The sequence below is a fragment of the Seriola lalandi genome, unplaced genomic scaffold, assembly GCF_002814215.2.
Source record: "Seriola lalandi dorsalis isolate HSWRI2012SDOR001 ecotype SW California unplaced genomic scaffold, Sedor1 jcf7180002052699, whole genome shotgun sequence".
In the NCBI taxonomy this organism is placed as follows: domain Eukaryota; kingdom Metazoa; phylum Chordata; class Actinopteri; order Carangiformes; family Carangidae; genus Seriola; species Seriola lalandi.
Genome location: NW_019523252.1, coordinates 91985 through 110734, shown reverse-complemented (window position 1 = coordinate 110734; position 18750 = coordinate 91985). Strand labels below are relative to the sequence as shown.

The window sequence follows — 18750 nt, the reverse complement described above, 5'->3', positions numbered from 1 at the left end:
TTTGATAAGCATCAGTGTTGTCATGAGGATTAAGTTGTATTATATAAGGGAAAGGAAGTTATTAATATTATGCCCATGCGGGTGGTCCCTCTTCATATTCTGTTAGCTTTCATGGTGTCATTGGCAAGCTCAGATATTTCTGCATACATTCCATAGTTGTTCTGGATGATCTTTGTTTTCATAGTGTTGTATTCAACATTTTCATTAAGGCTTGTTATGCATTCAGAATCGACAGCATGCACAATTCTCATAAGATCATTTATGTCCTTACTGCTTTTGCAAGAAATCTCCTGACGCTCGCATTTCTCTCTTAACTTCCACAACTATGATAATATTTCCATGAGGGAAAGCTGATCCTGAGAACGTTTCCTCTGTGATGTCCGCAGCATGTGAATAGTACAGTGCGAGTTTCCCTTCAGGCCACAGCACTTGTGCATAGCCAAGCACAACAAGGGACTGATCCACTGGAGGAAGTGAGAGCATGTCACCATCGGAGCATGAGAAAGGAGCAGGACAGGAACACCAGCATGGCCTTCCTCTGACAGTCAGCCCACATGGAAACAATGGCTTTGGCAGCCTCTCAGTGGTTGTGGTCTTTCCTTGTCTCTAGAATGTGTGACATTAGTTTCACGTTCGATCCACTTCAGTTCATTTTCAAGAGGGGAAAATGTGTCTTCATCCATCTTTGTATCTTCGCTCAGTACACACAGTTCAAGCTCAGTGAACTTTGGCCTGCGAATCTCAATCTCAGCACGACTCGAGGACCTCATCAGTCGTGACCACTCATATTACAATTATACATGCAGGAGTGGTGGATGGGGTGTTGCTGTCTAGTTTAATAGAACTCAGGCTGAACAGTCTTACATGAGACAATCCAAAAGAGAAGCTTACTGTGACATTGGATATCAAGTTTTGACAAAATGATGTAATATGTCAACATGCCTAATGATATGAAGCTCATTACATACTTCCTTTTTGATTTTGTCATCAGTTTGTATCTGTTTGCCTCTCATTATTTGTCTGATTTTTCTAAAATCATTTTTTTCTCCAACAGTAGAGCTTGAGTTTACATTTTCTCCCAGGCTTCTCCTTGATTGCTGTTTGAATAAAACAAGCTCTTCTAACTTTCAGTAATTGTTTAATATGCAGTGGAGCGACTCAGACAAGGCGGGCGGCAACAGCTGAATATGAAATTGATTTTAGAGGCTCAAAGGGTGTCTGGCAGTTTGATTAACATCTCAGCGTTGATGTGTTGACAATTTAGCTCCATGTCCTTGAGACGACAGGTATCTCACATATTCCCTGATGCATTTCAGCTGTAAGGTCTTGGTGTAATGTCATAGTTTCATTAAAAAAAAGATAAATAACCAAACGGTGCTACCAGATTGTGATTCAATATGCAGAAATTGTTACTCCCCATGTCAGCAGCAACTTATTTAGTATGCCTCGTGTTTCGTGTCATTTCTTGAATGTTACACAACTGTTATTCTAATCCTGGAGTCAGTGTGATTGTTTCGAGAGCAGGCTCACTACAGAGCTTGTGATATGACAATGAATATGCTAATACAGGGACGTCTCAGTCAAAGCCTCTCAGGCTCAGGGGTTGCGCTCATTCATAATCATGATTTTTTTTTCTTTCATCTGATATGTTGAACAGTATGCCGTAGGGGCAAAAATTTACAACCACGGAGCCATGACATGGGTGGTTGGTATCGTATATTATATAACTACTGTTATTGTATTTTCAGTATGTTGCGTTCTGCTTTTATGCAGCCTGGCATATTCAGCTTGATTGGAAAGCTGATCACACTTATAACATGGGATTGTACTGAAATAATTGATAGATTTGTAATTTGAAATACAAAAATGCCAAATATTCACCAGCTGTAGCGACTCAAATCTGAGGATTCTTTTTTTTTTTTCTGTGTTTTAATATTTATTCAATTTAAATGTCTTTGGGTTTTGGACTGTTGCTGCAATTTGAAGACACTCTGGGAATGTGATGTGCCTTTCTTGCTATTTCGTAGACCAAGCAATTTCAATTAATTGAAAAATTATTCTCCGATTCACTGATAATGAAAATAATAATTAGTTCTAGCCCTGTACAGTATAGGATGTGTCTGGTAGGATAAGATGGACGAGAGGCTCATATCTTAGAGAAAGAGACGGTTTCGAGTTGAATTCTTACTGTACTTGTGTCAGTCCGTTATCTCTCAGCTGCCAGTCCTCCACTTATCTAATATGAGCAATAAAATCCCATTTCTACTCAGTCAGTTTGGAGAAAGTAGTGGTGCTGTGCTATAGTCTATCATCTGCCACGAATGTAGCTTAAAGACAAATTATTCTTGCTGTGAATTTGATGTGCTTAGTTTCCAGACTTCTACCCTTCAACATATTGGCTCATTGCATCCAGCTGTCATCCTCTTTATAAAATTATCTGGTTTCTAGAGCTTGTATTAGCCTACTGTCTGACCCAAGACAGTTCTGATCACTCACTTCATCTGTTTGTCATAGTTGTGGCTGTCAGTTTGAATAAAAATAAATTCACAGAAAGAAGAAAATAGAAAGAAATGTCTGCCAGTCTGCCTGTGTTGTATCTGTCTGCTTTTGTCTGTCTGATCCACCCTGCAACCTCCACAGCACCTCAAGTATTAACTGCAGCTGTCTAAATGGATACACAAAACATATCCAAACATTCCTCCTCTCAGGGGAGTTTGCTTTCTGAATGTATCACCTGATGTAACATTCAGCCCTACCTATATTTTCAAAATCCTATCCAGTAAAAGGGTGTGGTAGAGGTTTCACAAAGCAAACCTGAACAAAAGGCAAAATGAAACATGACAGCCAGCGGGATAGTGGTGTGTTTTTTGGAGAGATGAGAAGCAGAGTAAAGGGCAACAGCAGTGAAAGTGACCTGAACGCTTCCCTTTTCTATCTGAGGTGACACAATGGCAAATGTGGGAGAGCGGAAGCAGAGGTTTGCTCCTGGGGTTAAAAAAGCAACACAGGAGCATGTTGCCCCTGAGAAGGACAAAAGGTCTCAGTGTCCAGCTACACACACATCCAGCTGTGAGCCTCGATGATCTGTAAACATGTGGTTGGTGTTGATCTCTGTATAGGAAGAGTCAAGCATGGATATTCATGGCCTGGGCAAGAGTGGCCAAGTTGAGAACAAGTCATTAGACAAGAGGTGAAATATCAGAGTAAAGGTCTTGGCACCTTAAAACACCTTTTTAGTTATTCAGAAACATTACACTTCATAAGCATGTTGCCAGTCCTGATGAAACAAAACCTTCACAATACCTAATAATTTTAATGGAAACATAATGTACTACCATATGGATGTTATCATTATGTCCATTTTTCTTTGTGACTTATTAAAAAGAAATTCCTCCAAGCTTGAATGTAGTGTAATTTGTTACCCTTTTAAATTTAGCCAGCAGTGCAGTGGAAGAAATGCATCACTTTCAAGAAGAGAAATGTGTAGTGTCTAGCACTGTATATTAAAAAAAACACAGGAATTTGCACTTTGACAGGAACAAAATAACCAATTATTTATATTCTTTAGATCAGCTGTGTGAAAAGTTTTGCTTTATGTAGCTGGAACACAACAGAAATCCACCAACAGGATACTGTATATATAAGATTAGGGTTTGTATGTTGATAGTTAGGCTGTGTCTTCTCATAGGAAATTGTATCATGGTCTCTGTTGCTATTGGCTCCAAAAGTTAAAACATCCTTTGTTAATGGTTCCCTTTGTTTCTGCCGCCCACAGAAAGAAGCTTGTGGCTTTTGCTTGACTCAAATATTCCTCATCTCGTGACTTGAACTGTCCATTTATCCTAATCCACACGTTCTCGCTGTATATAAAACATAGGGGAGGTTACATAGAAACCTTATAATCTGGAATTTATATTTTGATGTTTATAATTTCTGCAGCATTCTTATCTGATGTGTTATATTGTTTTTATCTCCACAGTGACAAATAAGAAACCTTCTCACTTATCCATCACTAAGGTGAAGCAGTTTCAAGGATCTTCTGCCTTTGTAAAAAGGTCACAGTGGACAATTGACCAGCTACGGCAGGTCAACGGCATTGACCCCAACAAAGTATGTAATCAGTCTCGGTCTTCAGCCTCTCCTTCAGCCAGTGGTATTTGTTTAGTGAGCTTAGCCTTGGGAATCTTCAGGGTTAGCATGTTTACTGATACAAAGTAACTTTCTTTTCCCTTACTACACTCTCACCTCTCACTCATATCTCCCTCTCACTGTTACTCTCTCCAAGGACTGTCCAGAGTTTGACCTGATGTTTGAAAATGCTTTTGACCAGTGGGTTGCTGGTTCAGCAGGAGAGAAGTGCACCTTTATCCAGATTCTTCACCACACCTGCCAGCGCTACAGCTCAGCACGGAAACCAGAGTTTGTCAACTGTCAGTCCAAACTGCTGGGGGGTAAGACAAAGAAGTTGAAAAAGTTCTCCCAACTGTTCTTGGTTAATATTTGTGTTCAGAACAGAGTGGCTCTGCAATGGTGGACTCACTGCTGTCATACTGTGCTGTAAGCCAGCTTGAATCTGATTATGTATGATGACAACCAGCACCTGGTGTGTATGAAAATGCATGCTTATTCCTGGTACACAGCATCTGTTGAGTGCTCTGCTGAAGTAAGGTCAATGAGGATGTCCAACAAAATGCATCAGCTATGACTCAAAGCATCTGACATGGATCAACTGGTTTTACAGCACATAGAAAAACAACACTTAATAATAATTTTACATAATTAATGTGGTGTTGACACATAACGCTGTGTGCCTGTGTGAGACTCATTGGTTTCCACCCTTCAAAATAACATTAAACATCACAGTAAGAGCTGTAACAGTCCCATAATTATTGTTTGACATTGATATTTAATGTGTGAGACTGTGGAAAAACAGTCAGTTGAAAGCTAACCTCTCCCCCAGAAAATAACATTTATTTAATGCCCAACTAATAAGTGAAGACCACAACCAACTCGAAACACTTTAGACATATAAAATGTCAATGTAAAACTGCATAATTGTTCATTTGCTGGCTGCAAGTGTTTATTACCCAGGAGGTGGAGAATTCTTGTGCAGGTTTTCTACAGTGAAACCCAGTAGTGAATGCAGCATCCTGCGTGGCTTGATCAGATATTGATCTGTTTACCCCCATAGCCTCATCTTTGAGCACCATTCAACCTGTTGTATTATTCATGCAATTATTTATGGAAACTCCTTCACCTCCTGCAGGTTGTCCATATGCTCCACATACAGAAATCAATTACCAGAAATAAAAAAACTAAAACAAAAAAATTGCCAGATTTTAAACCAGATTTTCTCTCTTACTCTATGTGTGTGGGAACCCAGAATCTGCCCATTGAAGATAAAGCTGCTTGTCCTCATCAACACTCTGTTATGTTGCCTTGACCTTTCCTCCTACTCTGAAAAGCAAGTCCATATTTAACTCGCTTAAACTGCCCCTGGTGCGTACTGTAGTCTCAGTATGTGTAGGTGGGAAGGTAGTGGTGTCCCGGAGAGCACTGAACCTGGGGTCTTTAGAGTAGGATGGATTATGGAATGCATATCATGCATATCCACCACACGCCTCCAGTAGATCGGAGGATTACATTTACTGTTACATTTTTTTAAATGCTCAAAATCTAAGAAAATCCATGGTTCATTATTAGACACAATGCACTGCAATTGATATAAATGCTTCTGATATTAATGCATTTACAAAAATTACATTTTTCTATTTAAATTACCCTCCTAAGAGCTCAGCTATTGATCCAGCTATTGACACCATACTGGGAGACCATCTGGGTGATGATTTGCTAATGAACACCTGCCCCCCAGTGTGTGTCGAGGAAGCGGTGTGCGATAGATGAAAAAGTTGACAGTTCACCACGCACTTTGTGACAGTAGGAACAGAGATGGTGCCAGCTTGCTGCCAACTCTGTCCACTCCAGTTTAAGTCTCACACCAGTGCAAAACAAAAATCATGACGCTGCTCAGGTGTGGGACCATAACTGTGGGAGACGCTATCTGCAAAAGTTGGCTGGCATGGCAGTTCCTTAGAAAGATAAAAATAGATAATTAATTCACATAAATGTGGTCATACACAGATAGATGAATCAAGACGTGTAAATATAGTGCAATAAAAACATTTTATTAAGCGCCCCTGTAAGACTATTCAGGGCTATTCAAGACAGCATGCATAGAATTAACGAAGTCGATATTACTGCCAAGTGACAAATCTCTGGGGATGATTGTTGGTTTCACGATGTGTGTACTGGGGATGTTAAAGCTTGTCATGACAATGTCAACAGTGGCCTGTGGATGCCAGCAGCTTTGTTCTTTACTTGAACTTAATCTTGCACTGTTTTCCCAAACTGACGACATGTTACTGCAGGAGGTCCTGTCAGTCGTCTTGAGTTGAAAACGATAATAGGCTGCAAACAGTAGCCATTTGTGAAGTAATATTAACATTGAATCATCAGGTGGCATCACTTGACTCTCAAAATGTTAAAATATATGATATAGCAGTAAAGACCTTTTAGATTAATTGGAGTTATTTGAGGATTTGATATTGGTATGTAAAACCATTTAAATTAAGCTTGTTTTCTTGAAGATTGAAATTAAAATAATGAAGCTAAGTATTAAGCATTAGGCAAACTAATCTCCCTCTAGTTTACACTAAATGCTCAGCACAAATTTTAGGCTTAAGAATCCTCCAGTCAGGTGTAAGAAGCAGCTTGCATAAACATGGGCTTAGTTTAAAGCATTATTCACTAACATGTCATACCTGTTAAAGTTACTTAACATAAAATACCCATTTCATTGTGCCACCTACATTGTACCCAACAGATAAATAATAAAACAGTAACCAGTTTCACAGTTGCATGGCATTTATAAAGAATTAAGCCCTTTAGTGTCTCACTTGTGATTTCATATTCCAAAAATTATAACCCCTGATTGACTAATATTAAAAGTATATCATATTTTAAATATAAAAGCTGACTATGACTTTCAATATTTTCTCATCACAGAAGACCAAGAAGTAGATTCAGTCATTTTCCGTTGCAAGGTCTTTTTCAACAGAATGAGGAAAGAATTTGTTGCCCACCTTGGTCATCTACTAAGACAAGGTAAGCCAATAGTATACGAAACTACTTGGACTAAATTAAAATATTATTATTATATCCCAGACTAAGAAGTACTAAATTCCTCTGTAAGCCAAGGTGGTACACAAAGTTTCTTGGTCTAAGTTGAACAAGTATTCTCCTACTAACCAGTGATTAGATCCAATAGTAGTCAGATCTGATAAGAGATCCCATTATCTTTCAGAAATACTTCATTTTAACTTCTGACATTTATGGCAAGGAAACTGAGGATATGGAAAATGTGTCCCTTATACTTGTGGAAATCAGATATTGACTACAGCAAGGTTTCAAGCAATAGCATACAGTAGATACACTTGAAAATCTGACTATAATAAATTAGGTCATTCTGCAAAGTTGGATTTTAAAAAGTTTAAAATGAAGACTGTCCTCTAACTTCTGACCTGAGGCTAAGCTTCTGGCTCAGGGACTTAAATGACCCATGTTGTTATTTTTAAGACTATACAGTAGTAAACATTTACATGCACACATGCACACACATCTTTTTTCCTTTTGCTCCCAGTGAGAACAGGTTCAATATTTCCCTTGTGTGTGTTAGCACTGTGGGGGTTGAGTACATGCTGGAAGGGATTTTAAGTTTACATTAAAAGGTTATCTGAGTTAATTTCACTGTCCTCCCCCTTCAGTGTCACTGTGTGTGCAGTCACTGAATAATACTGTGTAGATCCCATTTTGACGAACAAGAGCTAATGGTTTCCTTAGTATTCTGTACTTCTGTATAGCATTTCACAAAATAACACTTAAGCTTAGTCAAGGTGATGATGATGTTGGAAATTATGGCTGTTTAATGCATTGTGTGATGCTGACATTTATCTGCTGATTAAAGCCGCTAAGACTAGGCTGTTCATGAATACCTAGTAGCGATTTTTCTGTCCGTGTCAGCAAAGCTTTGAGGTACATTTAGGACAGAATGTTCCATGTTCGTCCCCGTTAGTGTCCTCAGTGTCTTGCTGAAGCCTTTTTAACCAGCTTGACAATGACTGAGTTACAGGCCAACTGAGCAAGTAAGGTCAAGTCTTTCATCTCATGAATGTCATGTCAGGGGCAGATTGATCTTCTCTCTGAGAGGTTGACCAAGAGGTTAAAGGAGTCATTCAGTTGCTACACATCCAAAATAAATGTGAGTATCTGTTGGATACATAAATATGTGCCGTTGAATCAAAAGTAGCTCATGCAGGAGGGACCAACAAGGCAATACAGATGAATGGCTTTATTACTATTTATAATAGGATCATTTGTCGTAAACCTCAACATGGGATTATACATTTTACATTAGCAACTGAGTGATAGTGCAGTCGAGTTTATGTCTCGGTGAAGATAGCTAGTGACTGCTTTTGCTAATGTTGGTGAGGTTCTGGATGCCGGTGGGGATGGGAAGGAGCAGCATTGTGTTGCCTGAAAGACAATGATATAATGATAGACATATATAGTTGGATGTATATATGCTACATATGTCATTTGAAGGGAGTTGTATCGGAAAAAGAGGGAAATGCACAGATGGCTTAATGATTTGGGAGAAATATAGAGTAGAGAAAGAGAGAACTGCCCTATATAAAAGGCTTTGGAGTGACCATTGAAATAGAGAAGGAACTGTATTGGGAATAACTGCAGGAAGAATGTGAAGAGAAGTGATTGGATAAAAGGCTAAAGTGAAATAATAGGTGTGCATCGGGATTGCCGGGGGGTGGGGGGGGTGCCCTTCCAGGGTGAACTCCCGCTATAGTTTTATTATACTGCTGCGGGTAATGTCAAGATTTGCATTAATTAAACTGCAGCGGGACTTTATCTTACAGCAAGAGCAGCATGAATGTGTCTTTAGGCCCATGTGATTATTACATTAGCTCCTGATTCATTTTTTCTCATTTTATAAACCATTCTATTATATAGAATCCATTTGAAAATGAAATGGGAAGTAGCAGCATTGTTACTTAAAGGATCACTGCTTTATTTATTGTGAATTTGCCTTTCTGGTTTTTAATGAATAGAAGCCCAACCCCAGCAAAATAGCATGTATACCCATAATAAATTTTGCACTGTAATTAAATCAGATCCAGAATACATTAGATTTTCTAAGATTTTGTTCCAGTTCCTCCTTTTTTAATCTTGTTAAATAAGAAAACTTGTCAAAATACGAGACCACAGAAGCATTAAAGGAGCCTTGGATGTTCAACATATGTTCAACATATGTCACCTTTTAACTATATAGCTTTATGCCTCCACCAGTGCTGTTGTCTCACACAGTGAGGAAAAGAAATTTCAATCTGTTGAATTTAAAAATAAATTAAAAGATGTTTTTTTTTTGTTTTTTTTTTTGACACAGTCACACCGATGAGATTCTGTCTGTGATTCTTAATGTTTAACACATTAGAACAGGCACAGTTGACATAATTGTGTTTATGAATTTAAAATTAACCATACATTGGTGTAAAATATATTTTTGTAACTACACATTGACTTTGTGAATAGAACAGAGAGCTTAATAACTTACATTTAGTACATTTAGAGGTTTTCACTGATCTTTATTGTTTGTGATGACATGCTTTTTGTATTTCCACTTAACATTAGGAAAATCTGATCGTGCTGTTTGCCATCTCTATGAACTAAAAGTACATAAATCTACAGTAAAATAGTAATGAAATATTCTCTAACCAATTGTAGCAGAAAGTAGGAAAATGAGGCCCAGGTTGAAAATAACAGCAATTGCAGTGTATTTCATACTCAAGAGACTCTGCATATTTATGAATAGGATTGGGATCACTTACAAAAATCCTTGACAGAATGCTTCGTTTTTCTTTGGGTGAATAACACCAGCCTTAAAGCCCCTCTGGTAATATCTTGGTAATAAGGAGAATTTTTGATGGAACTTGCTAAAGTGCAGATAAGTATGTGCTCGCTAATACTTGTAAGACGCATTCTCTCATCAAACACACAGACATTACACCCCACAGCATTATCTTCGCACAGTGAATTTATGATCATGTACACTGCCAGAGAGTATTACTGGCATGGATCCTTTGTGTGTAGGTGTGTTTGTTCTTGAAATTAACCATCCAATCTAATCAGACCCATATGAGTGAATGTGACCTGGCTGTCAGCATCACATGAAGTGTGTCTGACATGTTCCTGTTGATATCCATCAGCTTATTTTCTTAGAGCCGTAGCAGTGTAGCCTGTAATCTAATGTTTACAGCAGAACTGGTAAAGGAAGGGTCGTCTTCGAATGATCTTTGCCCTTCCTTGTTATGTTTATCTTTGCTCAGCTCCTATTTTCTGGATTATTTTGTGTCCAGAAAACGACTTGCCTTTTTGTTCATTCCCCATTGTTAAAGAAACCATGGGTTATGATGATATCATGGGCTATAGAAACAACGTTCCTTCTGCATTTTTGAGAGAGGCGTGTCTTGGATGTACTAGGTTCAGCCTCACACTGTAATGCAAGCCATTTACAATCGACAATGTAAGTTGATAAAGTCTTCATAAAAAAACGCTCCTGTTTTAGATTCACCAGTGCAACATCAGTGTTATAACAGCTTCTGACTCATTAAAATGCAGAATGAATGAACCCGCTAAGTAACCTAAGAACTGCCATTATCCGCACTGATAACAGTGATGGCTGATCAGCTCCTACTTTAAGTTAAAAGACACTGAGGCTTAGAGTTTCAGCGATGGCACCATGAAGCATAATCTACTCCTACACATGTTTCATTCAGCTCCCGATGCAGCAGCCCCTTCATAAGCTCTCCAGAATGTCTCCACCCTGCCTTTTCTGTAATTACATTCTCCACCGGGAGAGCCCACGCTGCACCCCGCCACTGATCTCTGACAATGAAGAAAGGCACAAGAGAAAGGAAAAAGGGTGTGCAGACAAATAAAGGAATATGTTCTCCGAGTGCATGGCGTGGAGTGGGCTGTGAGGGTGGGGGGTATATTGAGGATGATGGGAGTATTACTCCCTGGGTTATCCCGCAGGAGGAGAGGATTAAGAGGAATCTGTCTGAAGGTGAAAAGGTCTTATCCTTTCTAGTGAAGACTTAAAGCCACTACGAGAATGTTTTTTTTTTCCCCAGACAGAAGCAGAGCAGGAATGTGTTTAAGCCTACGTAAACTGGAATCCTTCATTCATCGATCATTTGCAATGTATTATAGTTAATAACATTACTTTGCTGATGGCGTCATAGTTCCAAGTTAAGTTAAATTTAAGTTGGAGCTACGTCACAGAGTAAGTCTTGACTATTGCAGCTTACTATGTCGTTTTGATTAAATTTTTTGAGAAAAAGAAAAAAGTAATCCCAGAAGGTGAGGCTTATTTCATCATCATTCCAGATGTGTTTGTCATGTGCAATCTGCTCTGCCGCCTGTGGTTCATTTACTGCAATCTTGGGAAAATTGGCTGATGGAAAGCCTTCTATATGTGCATGTGGTTTTTTTTCTCCATTTCCTTTTGTGTGCGTAGGTATGGGTTTGAAGAGTTATATGTACATCTGTGTGTCTGCAGTGTGGGTGTGTATCTCTACATAAATTGCTTTGACTTTATCAAGTTAACTTCTTTTGAAGGAACACCAGCTGGTCTCGCCGTCTGCTTTTGGGGCTCTCATATAAGCCACTGCAGAGGAGCTGTCCCAATTATCTGCCACTCAGGCTACCTGCCTTGATGCCACGGGACATACACTCACTATATTGTAGTTTTCCCGTGGGAAAAGATAGACGCGGGCTTGTCAAGTCTTAATACAGTCAGTACCTTCAATCTCTCCTCTATCTGTTTCTTCTCCTCAAACTCATTTTCTGTATATCAGTGGATATAGAGTTTGGAAAATCAAATCTAACTTATCACTGTGTGTTTGCAGGTTTTTTTAAATTATTATTTTTCCACTTTTTAAGGTTGGGAACAGCGTAAAAGGTGTAGTTATGAATCATTTGGTTTAACAAAATTATGTTTGGCCTTTCTGGAATGGCTGTGGAGTTTATCTCCAAATCCAATGATTCAAATAGCACTATATCTTATATTACAATGGGCAGAATATTGTGCTCCTAGTCATTTTTTATTTTGTCACATTGTCACATTGTGAACCCTATGGTGACACTCTGTTGTAATAACTTGTCAAGACTTTGCTACTACAAACTGAAAGTCCCCTTTCCCTCGTCTAGCAGTTTTAGCAGTTCACATAAGTAGCAAGCAGCAACTTTAAAAACAAATCCGATATTTTCCTAGACTGGCATGCTGCCCTCAGGTATATCTACATAAAATGACAGATTAGACCCCACTGGAACAATGTAACTTTATTGCCAACAAAGAGAAAGCAGCAGAAAGATTGCTGTTCTTGGTCTAGTTGATAGCGTAGTGCATAACAGCAGCACTTTCGACGTGCATTAGATTAATGGCTTGTCAAAAGAAACATCCGCGGGGCTGCCACAGCAATCCGAAGATGTGTTTTCTGTCTTATAGCCACTAATGGGTCTCGAGGGCTCCCCGTGCAACCAAGCACATATCCGCTCTTCATTACTCTATAGTTTCGAAAAGAGGAGACTAATCACAGAGCTGGCATCAAAGTGTTGCTGAATGTCAACAGAAATGACATGTGTTCCTAAAAAGAGACGTTAAATCCAACACTGCATGTGTTGCTGTTGCATACTTTCAACTTTGAAAAGGTTAATTTCACTTGCTCTTTCCTTGAAGTAAATCGGCTTTGAGCAAAACTCATTAGCCACCTTCCTACATTGCACCTGATGGAAAGCCATTTACTTTTTCATGTTTGTGTCCTCCACCATTAACGCTAATGCTCAGGGTCAGGGATTGGACCCCATCTAATGTCACAGGTTCATTTGTTGCAGCTTGTCTAAGACATTCTATTGTTCACCAAAGGAATGACGGTTTCTTTCCCTTTTGTCTCTTCTCTCCTCCTTCGTGTTTCACTTGTCTTCTCTGCCTCTCCCTGCTCTGTCTGGCTTCCTCACTCCCACCCTTATCTGCAGGTAACAGTATACTACACTCAGCTGCAGACAGCGTGACGAGTGCCGTACAGAAGGCCAGCCAGGCACTGAATGAGCGCGGCGAGCGATTAGGTCGCGCTGAGGAGAAGACTGCAGACATGATGAACAGTGCTGAACAGTTTGCTGTGACTGCACACAAGGTGAGGCAAAACACAGGGTGGGTTTAATGTGCGCCTTTTAACACAATCCATTGAAATTCTGACCTCGAGTCCCACCTCGTCTCTTACAGAATATCTAGTTATGATTTTAAAGTCATTAGTAGTTTAGACCAAAAGATCAAACATTTTACTTTAACCCTGAGGATATTTGCAAGAGTTGCCTCATCGTGACTTCAACCTCTTAGCAGTGTTGCCTTCTGCTCTGGGAAGATAATAGTTTCTTCTTCCCTCATTTACTCTTTTGTATTTCTCTATAAGGTGTTCCCTCATCTTCCTTCTATCCCTTATCTCTTGGTTGTCTGTAAAACTAATAGCATGCTGTTTGATGAGGCTGTAATACTTATAGGACAATACTTTACTGCAAAACAAAACAAAAAAATTGCGTTGCTTCACGATCATCATAGCTTTCTTTCTAGTAGCACAAAGCTGTATCACACACCCCTGGGTTTACAGCGTGGCTTCCAGCACTGTTGTGCTGTCAGTGGATAGCCTTCACTCTTAGACATGTGCCAGTAAAAGTCACTGTCTTTGATAGTGAAGCCATCCACTACCCACGGAAATTACTATTTTGAATGGTGCGATGGTGGGATAATTGGAAGACATTTGAAGAGCCTTTCATGGCCCTCTTACTGTTCTCAGATGAGCTTCCCCACCGTGATGAATTACAGAAACTGTGATAAGCAGAGAAAAATGTCTTTGCTGTGGTGGTTTCAGGAGAAAATGACTGTAGAGCCCCCATGAAGAATCACTCATTTTTCAGCATTTCTCATTTCACTGACTGCCATTAGTTTTTATATGATTTTATTTATAACTTGTCATTTGTCCTGGACATCATCATCATAACTCATACTGTTGCATGTCTGAAGCCCACTGTGAAAGGCAGTTGGTAGCAGTACAAATGTATAGTACTGCTAGAATTAACAAAACAATCTGCACATTACCGCTTATATTTCTGTCTGAGAATGACTTTGTGGCTGGCTTGACAGGATGTATTGTGAAGGATTTGACTTTTCCTATTTTCAAGTCACCTGCATGTGTTTTAAGTGGACCTCTGCACACAGTGTAACTTTAAATTATAGCCAAGTGCAGCGCTAAGTGTCTGCTGTGCCGTGAGCGGGTCACCTCGGCTCTTTTTCTCTTGCTTCGCTTCTGTAATTCCATCTCTGCGCCTTGCTGTGTGACAGCAGCTGATTTCGCTGGGCCGCTCGGCTTTAATCAAGACCGCTCATTTCTGCGTGCTGCTCTACTGCCCCCACTTGTTCAGTCTGTAGAACTCCATTCTCCTCATTCTACAGCAACATACCCCATACTATTTATATACCCCATACCATAGTCTGTTGTCTGTGTGTGTGCATGTGTGTGTAAATGTGTGCATCTGCCATCCAAGTACTAAAATAATCATATCTGTGCCTTAAATTTCCTCATTTTACTAATCACTGTGTTCACTTCCACCTTTTATTGAAGGGACTCTGTTGTATCTACTTGTTTCTAGCTGGAAAGCATTTTGCTGATGGAGCAATTTTAAAAAAATCCACTCACACCGCCTTGTTGAGTTTCTCATGGTATTATCCTGCTCCCCCACCCCAATCTTTCTACAGCTTGCCATGAAGCACAAGTGTTAGACCACTGCCAAAACCAACTGGGCTGGGAGGGGGGGTCACCAATCGCCAGTCGCTGTACAGAAGAAGGATTCCAGATTTTATTCTTTTTAAAAAATTTTAATATTATTACTATTTGTTAACAATGTTAACATTTTTATGTTTTTGGGTTATTGTATGCTGGTGCATCTTCTGGTGGTGACGCATCAAGCAGAGGGGAGGAAGAGAGGTAAATAATGCTACTTCAGACTTTCAACAGAATGTTTCAAGCTTCTGTTTGCCAAAAAAAAAAAATGAAAAAGCCACAGCCATGACTGTATTTGATAACCACGATCGCTTATAACAATTTCCCTTTTCCTGTGCTCAGTCACTAAATGTGAGTGTACACATGCTGACAAGTCATTATCAGCAACCACTCCAAGACACGGAACAGCTTGTGTCGCAGATTATTAATTGTTAAGTTATTTATGAGCACTGCAGTGATTATGCAGTGTAATTAATGAGTGTGACAAACTCTCTCATGGGTATCATTGGTGTTATTTAGGATTGGGTGGCACTATACCACACAAATATATAACATACAACCCTGAAGAAGATACTGTATTTAGGAGAGTGGCTTTCACTTTTTCATTTGACTCCCTAACACTGCACTCTTTTGGTCCATCTTTCTGTCCATGATTTCAAATTGTATCCAAACAGTATTAGTCAAAATGTCGTCCAGATGTTATTTCATAAACTGCAGGTGAGATTGAATAGAGTGGTTTTGGTGACATAATATACAACAACAGTGAAATATTTAGGCCTCTGTTAGACTTGTCTGCCATTCAAAAACAACCAGAACAACATTAAATATAGTTGCCAACAATTTTGGAAGTGTACTTGAAGAACTCGTTTAATAAGCTTTTCCATTACAATCATTTATGTTAAAAGGGGGAATTCAGTAAACCAGCTTCTGCATTGTAAAAAGCGAAACATGTAATTCTTCTAGTACTATTATCTCGATGTCTGTAGAGCTAATATGTCTCATGAAAATGGGATGTTTTGAAATTACTTCTGGCTGTATTTCAACTTAAAACATTCAGTAGTCATCCCTTGTGCTTTTTGTATAATTTAAGTTGTCATAATAATCATAATAATGATGCGTGTACTGATAGATAAAGGCCAAAATGTCTCAAATAGCAGCAGCAGTGTGTGGTAGTTTACTTTTCGTGTCGGTGCTCACACTGCCGTTATCTTTTGCTTCCTCACTCGCAAAATACCACCCTCACAGTCAAGATGTATTTGATTCTTTTTGTATTTTGAATTTTATAATTCATGATGTTAAAATGCACTGACAACCTTATCTTGCAGAGCACTGTTGAGTTCATAATGAAACGTTCCAGTTGCCTAACTCTTAGTGTGCTTTGATTCCTCTCTCTAACACTTTGGATGTTTATTGTTTCAATAAAAAAAAAAATATAAAAAATGAATATATATTATTCTCAGTGTCCTTTTTATAACCAGCTTTAACAATTCCAGCAAACAATGGAATCAGAAGTTGTACATTTATTTTGTCGGGTATTCTTCATCATTATTGTGTTTGTGTATTTTTACTTACATGGATGTTCCTAACTTGTGAACAATAAGCTGCCAAAAATTCAAGGGTCTCAAGGGTCTCATGTGCTCAGTTTCACTTCATGCTTCAAGAATGCTCTCATCACACTGACCTGGACAGTAGTACTGCAATATGTGAAGTAAAATCCACAATCAAAATAAGATGGTTCTTTATTGGTGCCTTTTGCTGTTAGCATCTCATCTCAGTCTGCAATAATTTATTTACATATATACATAATTTGCATGCATCTTGTTTCACCATGTTTAAATTCAGTTTCAAGTTAAACATTGTGTACGTGTAACATATACATTATTTATTGTTGATAAAGAATATTTTTAGTAGTTACACTGAAGTTTTTATATTTTAGTTCTGTCAACCACAGATGACTCTGTATATCACTAAAAAAGTAATAAACACACTTCATGTTGTGCAACTTGTTTCTCCACTACTCATGATGTTGCAACTGTAAATCAATCACTGGTGATATTTCTTCTGTAAAAAGGTAAATTGTGTGTGTGTGTGTGTGTGTGTGTGTGTGTGTGTGTAGTGTGTGTGTGTGTGTGTGTGTGTGTGTGTGTGTGCGCGTGTGTATCCATCCATCCTGGTCGCAGTAGTTTGTGTGTGTGTCCATCCTGGTTGCAGTAGTGTGTGTGTGTCCTGCAGTAAAGACTGCCCTCATGTGGCATAATTTGTGTTCCAAATATAACTTTTCCATGCTTGCAAATAATTGTTAGATATTTTTTGTACATGGAGAAACTTCAAACAATAATTAAATTTATCTCAATAAATGGATTGGATTTCAATTGTGATCAACTAGGAAACAAAACGTTTTTTTTTTCTTTTTAATTTCAAAGTCTTAGGGAATGATTGTGGAATTTTAAAGCTTTTCACAAAGATTTATTATTCAAAAAATATGACATACATTATATGAGTGTCCATAACCATGTACAGTCATATCTAGAGTGCTGTCATTGTTCCCTCGCGTACTTCAAGTACATTCCTTTTACTGTCAGTGTCAAAGTTTTCTCTTTCTCTCACCCATCTTTGACTTTAAGTAAAACTGTAGTATTTGTCTGTGAATGACTTAATTGTGTATTCAGTACATTTAATTGTGCTCTTAAAGTTGAGGGACTAGCAAGAGTTGCTGGATCCTACAATTCCCATCATACAACTCAGCGCTAGCAGCAGCTCTTCATTAGAGCCTCCATACATGGTAAAGATCCGCATCTTTCAAACTTCCTGCCCCCGCTCTGTGCTGCAGGCTTGCTGTTAAAAATGTATAGTTTTCAACCCCAAGCTATGATAACCCTATTGTCATCTCTCAGGTTTTTCATCTCTTCCACTGCCACAGAAGACATTATGCAACTTTTTTCACAGACCTTGACTAGTGAACCGACCTTTATGTGCAAAATCTGTTGAGTTTCCCTATAAGGGAAGCTTTATTTGGCGAATATCCGACTAGAAAACATAAGAGCTTTAGCTTTTTGTCAACTTCTGTTTGATATCAGGTTGAGTTTAGGCAAGGCAAGTTTATTTGTATGGCACATTTCAACAACCAAGCAATTCAAAGTGCTTTACATAGAGCATAAAAGGCATCAATACATGATACAAAAGCAGGAGTTTAGATTTGCAACTCAACGAGTGAAGTGCCGTCAGCAGAAATTGGTAGAAAGTCCATAGTCCACTGTTAACATTTTAAGCTCCAAGCCAGTTTGCTTAGATTGAAAAACCTGTCAGTTTTCCCCTTTGTGACGTTCTATTTTTAGACCACTCATATCCAAGATAATCCATCTTTTGGTATACACACATTTTCCTACTGTTGCCAGCATCATAAACAATTAAAAATCACGAACATACAACACAGAGTATTATAGATAAAACCTTTTTGTACAGCTCAGTTGTATCATGTCAGTTGTTATTATATCACTTATATAATTCACTGCGCTGGTGAGGCTGATCGCTGATAAAGACTTACGAAGACTTCAGCAGAGCCAAGTGACCAGAAATGAATCTTATCAAAACATCCATATTATCTTCTCCCTCCTTGCCACCACTTACCAGTGTTTTATTCTTCTAGTTAATGATGCGGACTGATCTGGAAAGCAAAACGTTCGTACATGTAGACGTAGTAGTGCTGATATACATGATATACGGCTTTTAGAGCTGCAGAAGGGGAAGTAAGTACCTCATAAAAGCCTCTGTGCAGGACTGTGCT

The 18750-nt window shown here is 38.8% G+C and overlaps 1 protein-coding gene across 1 annotated transcript in view; it reads left to right on the top strand.

Annotated features, from left to right (window-relative positions):
* stxbp6 (syntaxin binding protein 6 (amisyn)) overlaps positions 1–15242 on the top strand; it is a 58650-nt gene extending 43408 nt beyond the window's left edge. Inside the window, exons 3-6 of the mRNA XM_023400608.2 lie at positions 3980–4110; positions 4286–4451; positions 13168–13325; positions 14942–15242. Of these exons, the coding sequence (XP_023256376.1) occupies positions 3980–4110; positions 4286–4451; positions 13168–13325; positions 14942–14965 (479 nt within the window). The 3' untranslated portion in view covers positions 14966–15242. The remainder of the gene's footprint in view (positions 1–3979; positions 4111–4285; positions 4452–13167; positions 13326–14941) is intronic.
* The last annotated feature ends 3508 nt before the right edge of the window (positions 15243–18750 follow it).